At 42.9% G+C, this 9,259-nt stretch overlaps 1 protein-coding gene across 1 annotated transcript; it reads left to right on the top strand.

Moving 5' to 3' along the window:
* The first annotated feature begins 5,087 nt into the window (after window positions 1-5,087).
* On the top strand, window positions 5,088-8,996 carry Nps (neuropeptide S). The gene is made up of 3 exons (XM_057778720.1): window positions 5,088-5,153; window positions 5,299-5,403; window positions 8,817-8,996. The coding sequence occupies exons 1-3, from the start codon at window positions 5,088-5,090 to the stop codon at window positions 8,994-8,996; spliced, it is 351 nt and encodes a 116-aa protein (XP_057634703.1).
* Window positions 8,997-9,259: the final 263 nt, after the last annotated feature.

Raw genomic sequence — 9,259 nt, 5'->3', positions numbered from 1 at the left:
CCCAAATAGGACTTTTTAATTACAAATAATATAACTTTATTATTGTTATTATTTTATTATCAAAACACCAACAAGAAACCTAATAATATCTTTGGAGGTATGAGAGTTACCCAAAGGAAAATTTTTGGGATAAAGCAAGATGCTTAGAAAAGAGAAGGGCACCATTTCAAAGTCATGCAAGATAACATGTGGCCAAGGATCCAGATGATATCATCAAAGTGAAGCAGAAGGTGTCTTGGATAATGTCTTAGGGAGTCTCTGAGGAAAGAGGGAGGAAAAGGAATGGGGAGAGGTAGGGGAAAGGTTCTAAAATTACAGAACCAGCTCGATCTAGAGAAGAAGGAAACAAGAGATGACACAAACACCAGATCTAGGGAAAGGACAAGGGTATTGAACTAGGGGGAGGTGACATCTGAAATTTTCATTGGAAATAAATGCATTTGATTTCAAACACTGAGCTAATCCAACTTCAGTGTATACATATGTTAGTTGGGAACATAGTGGGGGCTTGGTTGTCCTAAGTACTGGCTATTCCAGCCGTGGTCAAGGCCATGCATGGAAGCATAGACAGCTGTGAAGTCCCATGGAGTTGGAGTGACAGCTTCTCTTTCCTCCATTGGCTTTATGACCTTGGACATGTGACTCAGTTGTAGAAGACAGTGGGTTGTAACCACAGCATTCCAGAGCTGCAATAAAGACAGTAATCTGAGCCACAGCAAGCAGCCTGGCTGCATGTAACCTGCCACAGCAAGCACTCCGTACAAAGTGTTGACTGCTATTCATACGCCCCGAGTCTAGTGTGTGTTAGCCAAATGTTTTTAGCTCCAATGTCTAATTTGTACTAAGAAGAGAGTTCCTTTTTGTAAAGGAAATATCAAAGGAAAATGAGTTTCAAGCATTTAAGTTCAAAAGGTATTCAATTTCATCTTCTGTCTCTATCTATCCACCTGCCAACCTCAGTCTCTCTTCCTTCTGCCCTTTCTTCACCTCTCTCCCTATTTTTCTTCTTTCTTCATCTCTTTTTGCTTATCTCATTTCCTTCTCCATATAACTCCTAATCAAATCTACATCTGTCTCCACATCTGTCCACAAGCATTTTTTTTTTACCTCTTTCCATTTTTCTCTCTCGGTTTCTCTGTGTCCATCTCCTGATAACTCTCTCTTCTTCCCTCTCTTGTCCACCTTCTGTCCACCTGCCCTTGATTGTTTTCCTTTCCCTTTCCACTCCTAGGTTGGGATTTCTTGTGTGGGCTTTTCTCTTTTAAATCAGGTAGTCTTTTCCTGTGCAGCAGGAAAGATGACCCCTGCCATCTTCAGACATAACTGGTCCATGACGTTGTAAAGTCTCAAGGCTTTACTTTCACCGCAGCTAACAGTAGACTCTACTGAAAGAGTCAAATCATCCCAGAAGCACTTGGGTGATAACAGCCCACTTCCGGTTCAGCTTCCTCCTCCAGAGGTACCACTTTCAACCTCTTAAAGCTGATTATCTTTGTATTTATCTCTGAATACATAGTGTGGTTTGAATTTTCATTTTTCAACACTCTGTCTTGAGTTTCCTCTGCAGAAATTAGGTGATCCACTTTACCAGGCACATGTTCAGGCAAGAAAAAACTTTCAGTGTAGTTAAGCTACTTTTGGGTTAGAAGACCCCTTGGTAATAACATCATTATAATTTTGCGCATGTCTTCCTAGTTGAGTCAAGTAGTTAGCTAACTATTTTTCTTCCTCTGCGCAATCATTTTCCCCGGAGTGAATTTATCTCTTTTTCTTTTGCTTGGTTTTCTACGGACTCATCACTAATTCAATCTCCAATTCTCCAGTGGTCTAATTTTCCTTACAAGGCCTTTAGTCACTTTTTGTCTTGTATCCTCTTGCAGAAATCTCATTCAGAGCCCTTTATCCCACCCCAATATGACCGTGGTCCTCCAGGTCTGGTATACAGATAGAAGTGGGGACTTCTCCTGGCTGCCATCTGGGAATTTCTTTCATCTCCTGTGTTCACCTCGTGGCTGTGTCCCTCATCTTCTTCATAGTTTTATGCACTTTTGGGGGAACATATCCTGAAGTAACTTTCTGAGAAAATGTTTATGGGAAGTATTGTTTTGAAATCTTAAACAGACAGAAACATTTATCATAGCCTTACTGTTAATTAAGAGGAATAAATTCTGGTTATTTCTGAATTACTGGATTCCAATTCTAAATTGGAAAAAGTAGCTGGAAATTCCTCTAGAACTTAGAGAGCATTGTTTTGCTGTCTTCTACATTCTCAGTGTTGTTTTTGAGATGTTCAAAAGTATTTGTGAATTGAGTTCTTGTAGATAATCTTGAAGCTAATTATACCCAATTGTCTGAAATTTTAGGGTGGTGTGCTTTGAGACAGGCTGTTTTATTCATTCTGTTAGGCAAGGCTGGGTCCTTTCTGCCTGGAAAACTTTGAGAGAAATGATTTTTTTTTTCTGAGACAGTGTTTCTCTGTAGCTTTGGAGCCTGTCCTGGAAACTAGCTCTTGTAGACCAGGCTGGCCTTGAATTCACAGAGATCCACCTACCTCTACCTTCTGAGTGCTGGGATTAAAGGCATGCACCACCACCACCAGCAGCTGAGAAATGATATTTTATCCATGGTTCTCTGCTTTCTCAATCCTTCTGCTCTCTTTTCTAGAATTTCTATCATGTCTGCGTGGAATCACCCTGGTCTTACTCTTTTAACAACACAAACTTTCTCCTTTGTCTTTTTAATCTAATGTCTGGAAGATTTAGTTAACTTTCTTTTTCAATACTTGTAAGTTTTCTTTTATTTAGTTTTCATTAGATAATTTGTCATCTGCAGTTTTCCTTTTATATAGCTTTTTTCTTGTTTCAAAAATATATTCTGTCTTCCTTCTGAAAATAGCAAGTTGTTTTGCTTAAGTTTTTCCCCTTTACGTTTTTCCTATTTCTTGTTTCTTTTATTCACAATTTTCCATGTTGCTGCCTTCCATGCTGCTGTTCTTTTGCTGTTCTTTTTGCTGTGTTTTGGGGCATAACTCTGTAGGTGTTTTTATTTGTTGTACTTCTGTCTTGGTCAAGTGTGAATGTTTAAAATTGGGTACCATAAACATTCCCAAAAGGATTTTGTGTTACCAGAGATGACAACAGGGAAGGTTAGCATCCTGCAGTTAGCTGAGATGCTTCTGTTTAGCATCCCTGAAGTTCCTGCAGCTCTTTCCTTTTGTCTTGGGTAGATGTTTCACTGCCTGTTTTGATGATGAGGGACCTTCTGGAAGCATGCTAGGAGCTGAGCTGCTTCAGAGACAGATCCGTGAGTTATGGCATTGAGTTGTGCCTTTGATTTTAGGACTCCACTCTATCTAATGCTCTCCATTAGGAGACCTCTCTTTAGCCCCTTCTTAGAAGAGATCTCTTGTCTCCTGCCAAGTCCAAGAAGGAAAATGATGTGGCATTTACAGGATCCTTAAACACTCTTCTACTGGCTCTCCCTCTGCTATGAACTTTACTCCCTGTAAACAGCCCTCAGTTCTAAGCATAGCTGAGTCTATTTGGAGACTGTCAGTAAGCACTTCCCAGAACTATCTAGTCTATTGCTCATCAGTCAACGAAAGGTTGCTGCTGGATATAACCTCTTTCTTCTCTGTTCTTTTATGTTGGTGGTGGTGGTGATTTGTGGGTTTTATTGCTGTGTGTGTGTGTGTGTGTGTGTGTGTGTGTGTTTTAGTTGGTCTTAAGGACCAACTGAAAGAGAAAATATATCCTCAACTCCTTAAGCCCCCTTTGTTTCCAATGTCTACATAATGTTCTCAAAAGAACTCTCAGCAAAGGTGTTTGGAATACTTGCTCCAGGCCTCCGGCTTGGCACTAGTGCTGTGATCTGAGTTCTCTCAGGAGCTGGGTCACCTCCCTGCTCTTGTGGTAGTCAGATTGGGACTGCCTAATTGACAGTTGCCTGAAAGTCACACAGAGGGACATTTCCCAAGAGAAAGGAGTGAACGTAGCCGTGACAAGTAGCTATGTCCCAGACGCCGAGTACCTTTGCCCTCCAAAAGGCAAGGATCTTGAGGAGGAAAGGATTTTCTTCAGTTGCTTGGTGGTGGTGGTGGTGGTGGTGGTGTGTGTGTGTGTTGTGTATGTGGGTGAATGTGCACACTTATTTACTGTGTGTGTGTAAGTCTGAGGTTGATGTTACTCGGTGACTTTCCACTTTGTGTTTGAGGCAGGGTCTCTCACTGTTCAGAGGCTCATTGACTAGTCTAGGTTGACTGGACAGTGAGCACCAGAGTTCTGCTTGTCTTCAGTTCACCGGCGCTGGAATCACACATGTGTGCCACTGTACCTGGTTTTAACGTGGTTGCTAGGAGTCCAAATTCCAGTCCTTATGCTTGTGCGGCTAACACTTGGGCAACTGAGACAGCTCCCCTCTTTTGATTGTATTGAAAAACATTGGCACCATTTCAGAAGCAAGAGTAGAAGCAACTCCCTTAGTGTTTTCTTCCATTGTGGCTCTCAGCAACATCTGTCCCTGCTTAATTCCCCTGAATCAGGTTCTTAACACCATCGCCCACTGATGTGTAGGGGCAGTCAGTCTCTTGGGCAGGCTCTGTTTCTCCAGAGGAAAGGAAGCGGTGAATATAGAGGCTCACAGAACAGAAAAGGACAGACACAGTGTCATTCCTTGACTTGGGGACCAGCGACAACACATGTGCCATTTGTTTTGCTTTGACAGCTGAAGTCCTAAAGGAAGGAGATGGAGCGTGGAGACCTACCTGATCTGCCTGCATCATTTGTGTGGTCCCTCTTGAGTCCCTCAGTGATGTCAGCTGTATTGGTCTCTGACATTCAAGGAAACACTGTCATCCTTTCTAAGTGTTTAAGTTTCTAGCTAAAAACAATACTTAAAGTGCCTTTGGAGGCCCCTGGCCACCCTTGTCACAGGGAAGATGTGCGAGGGGCTGAGTCTTAGAAGGTCATTCTTAATGGCAAGTTTTGAATGAAGTCAACCCTGGTAACTCAGTGACAGCTTACACATTTTTGTCCTTTTCTTTCTTAACAAGAACAAAAGGCCAGAGCCAGGCCAGCCAGTCACACAGGATGGATCTCAATGACATTTTTACTTCTGATATAAAAGAGTCACCCAAGGAATATCAGACAGCCAGCGTGAGGAACTTGGCAATAAAAACCCATTGGCGCAGATCTCAGAAAATCCAAAATGATTAGGTAAAGTAGTGCCTATTTCTGCCAAGAGAAATAATGAATTTTGTATGTTCTTCAAACTTATATTTGCTTCTGCATTTAACCAGAGGTTCTATCTTTTCTGCTCTGCAGCTCGTTGAAACTCAACCTCATCTTGGTTTTGTCGCTGTCCATGGCACACGTGTTGTGGTGTTATCCTGTCCTCTCTTCCAAGGTAAGTGTTTTCCTGCTGGTTCTGATGGCCAGATCAGTGATTGGGGTGGTGGAGTACCCAAATTAAAAACAATCTTGAGAAATATGTGGCAAAAAATAATTTATTTCATTTTTAGACCTTTAGGGGAAAGCCCGTGTAAACAGATTTGTGAGATTAGTAAAACAGAAATTTACATGTGACAGTAGGTAATTCTGGAATATACTAATTTGTTGTGAATTATTTGGGAGTTGTGTCCTGCATACAGAAATTGCCGTTCCAATATAAAATGTTTATATTTTGGCCCATAACAATTTATTTATTCTACACGCATTCACTCTTAATCACAATAAATGTTTTTGCATTAATATTGTACAAAAACAAAACAAAACCCACAGTGGTCATTTTTCAGGAGTAGAAACTTTCCTAATTTTAGCAAAATATGGTCTCTTTTTCTGGGTGAAGAATGTGGGTACCATGTTAGATTCCAATGAAATATTGCCCAAAATATTTACTTACATATTTATTCAAGAGTGTTGGTGGAGGGCATAACTATATTTCTGGAGCTGCTCAAGGCATTCAGAAAAGCGATCATCTTTCTTTGAGGTGTTTATGTTTCTTCCGTGTCATCTGTCCTTGTTTTGATATCGTCATCTTTAAATATAAAAATACCTTTGGTTGCTGATGACACTGTGAGCTTTAAGCTTCCTTCACTAAAGTCTGACCTGTCACACTGTAATTACTGAGCTCGCCATAATTCGAGGAACTGGTTTTAGGATGAAGGGAGGTCACAGACATTCCAAGCGACAGCTCCTTCGAGCACTGAGATCCAGTTATTTCTGTAATCGGTCCTCTCACTGATCTTCACATCTGTCATTTTTCTGTTTCCTGTTTACTTATGACAGCCTCTCTTCTGCCTTTCCCTCCTATGAGCATTCAACACTGATTTACTCATTGATCCTTTAAGACGTGGCATCGATCAAACGGGTGATTCACAATCCATAAATGGGTATATTTTCTCAAGTGTCCTCCTGATTGCTTCCTATTCTTTGTCCCTAAAGGTTTGCTCAGGGCACTTTTGAACAAGAGCCACTTGTCTGTAGCTGTTTTTAAATTGAGAATTCTTCCTTCTGAAGTATGCAGAGACCTCCTCGGCCATCAGGCAGGGTTTCTCCTCTCGCTGTGTTTCTAACTGCGCTCATGAGGGCTGCTCTCACCACAACCCCATCAAGCAGTAATGCCATAGATGGTACTCTTAGCAGCCTGACACTGTGGGGTGAGTGTCGATGCAGCCTAACCACATAGGATATCATCATCTGAACACAGAGCTTTGTGGAGCCCTTCAGCTAGTGCACGGTGGAGTCCTGATGTTGGCGCAGCTGCCTTCAGATCATCCCAGTAGACCAAGGTCTTTCTAGGGATGACGTAAGGGTCTCATAACCAGCACGGGTGCTTTTCTTTTGTGGGACAGAGGCAGCATCACGAGAATTTCAGCAAAGAGTCAGCTGCTTCCTTTCTGCAGTGTCACATAGGTCCCTCCTGCTGGAGATTTAAAATACGCAGCATTTATCTGTCATGCTAACATTGGGGAACCATCTTTGACTATTCCCAGATCAAACAGAAAACAACAGCAACAACAATAACAACAACAACAACACACACACACAGAAAGAGAAAGAGAGAGAGAGAGAGAGAGAGAGAGAGAGAGAGAGAGAGAGAGAGAGAGAGAACGAGCATCTTCTTTTCCCCAGGCCATTGGGAAGGTTTACTTGGGAGCTCTGAGCCCTGGAGACCAGTCATTCACCCAGCCAGGGCAAGGAGTTCCAGGGCATTTGCTGCACCGCGAGCTTCATCCCAACACCCGAATAGTTACTCAAAGCAAACTTGTCTCCTACACCAAACAGTAAAAGGTGTAAGCGTCTGTAAGCTTGACTTCCTGCTGTGTCTCTTCATTTCTAGTAAAATGCTTTGGCTCTCGTTCTGGTGGAGCTGAGAAACCAGGGCTTGAGTTGGCAGTTGGTGAACAGCACCATCTGCAAGTGCGTGATGGCCTCACCTAGAGCCGGGGAGCCAGTGGTACTGGCTTCACACAGCTCTTTTCTTTGCAGGGCAAAATAAGAGGAGGCGCAGAAAGTGCACCACTCAGAGATGGCTTTACCAAGGTAGCTGCGTTATCAAGGGCAGGATTTGGTTAGCACCTTGCCAGTTATTAAATTTCTTTTGAAACCACAAAAGGGAGAGACCTGGCAAGTGTCAGTAGCTCCCACCAGAGCCCTAGATCAGTGCTGCCTTTAGGACTTAGCAGCTGCGACCAGAGAGTGACCTTAGCGCTGACGCTTGGCTTCCTCATCCACTATGTGGGATTAGACCAAAGCTTCCTTGGGCCCAGTTTGAACTCCAAGGTTCTGGATCTATTTCTTCCACCGCTCAGCACTCCAGCACTGTGATGTGCTATCCAGGCCTCGAGCCTTGAAGACAGGAACCATGGCCAAAGGTGAAGGTGTCAGGGTCTCTCAATGGAACCACTTTCTGGAAACCTTGGTGTGTAGCCACAGACAGTCCAGAAGGAAATCTGGTGCTTTTGACAAACCTAGAGTTGGGTCACAATGGGTGTGTTTTGCCTGGGGAAATTTCTTTCAGTTAATTTTAGAATTAGCTTACAAGGCAGCAGGTTTCCTTACAGCATCTCCATACATACTTAGGGCAATAGAAACTTTTGAGATGGGGCATCATGCAGCCCAGGCTGGCCCAAAACTCACAAAATTTTAGTGAGTTTTTTTTTTTTTTGAGTTTTAAGTTGCCAAAAATGACCTAAAACTTCTTTTTGTACGTTTTAATTTTTTTTTTTTTTAAATATCTGTGTGAAAGTGTTGGATACCCTGGAGTTACAGACAGTGGTGAGCTGCCATGTGGGTGCTGGGCATTGAACCCAAGCTCTCTGGGAGAGCAATCAGTGTTCTTAACTACTGAGTCATCTCTCCAGCCCCAACCTTAAACTTCTTATCGCCCTGCCTCCACCTTCCAAAGTGCTGAGATTTCAAGTATGTGTGACCATACCCAGTTTATGCAGTGCTGGTGGTTGAACCAATGGCTTGGGTGTGCTAGCCAGTGCCCTGCCAACTGAGCCCCATTCATAGCCCCTGAGTGAGTTTTCAATAGTATTCCCAGGACTACCCAGAGCCTTCAAATATCCCTTATAAAATAATGACGCCATGACCATTATACGGAATATACAATGTAAACAATGAATGACAGCATAAAAAGTAGACAAGCCCATTGTAAGCCAGATGCTATCTACGCTGAGTGTTGGGTTTCAGCGCTGTGTCTCACCATTAAGGTGAGACAAAGTGACTTCATAGCCGTAAATCGTTGCTGTGGAAATAAACTTTTAACTCAGAAACTGTCTCCTCTCCTTCCTCCCCCACCTAAATCACCAGGTGCCTGCGAAACCTGATTACTTTCTCATCCTACTGAGCAGCTGCCCAACCAGGCTGGAGGAGAGCAACGGGCTAGCTTTCCTAAAGTCAATTTTGGAGAAGACATCGATGAAAAGGTCCTTTCGCAATGGAGTCGGCTCAGGGGTGAAAAAAACTTCATTTCAAAGAGCAAAGCAATGAATAAGTGCGCAAAGGACTCTGGGAATGAATCTCCGGCTATGTAGAGTGTGACTGATGCATCCTACCATGGGGTGTTGCTCCCCTCCCCATCCTCAGATGATGCCCTCTTTCCTAACAGCTCAGAGGAAATTAAGTTTTTTGGGGGGAAATGCAAACCTGTCTCGAACTTCCATCTGTGAGAAAAAAAAAAAAAAAAAAAAAAAAAAAAAACGATTTCTGGGCTTAGCCAGACACTTCCCCAACTGCAGAGGGCCACGCTGGCT

The sequence above is a fragment of the Chionomys nivalis genome, chromosome 8 (genome assembly GCF_950005125.1).
Source record: "Chionomys nivalis chromosome 8, mChiNiv1.1, whole genome shotgun sequence".
NCBI classification, from domain to species: Eukaryota; Metazoa; Chordata; class Mammalia; order Rodentia; family Cricetidae; genus Chionomys; species Chionomys nivalis.
The sequence above is the reverse complement of the archived record's forward strand: the minus strand, read 5'-3'. Positions and strand labels throughout refer to the sequence as shown.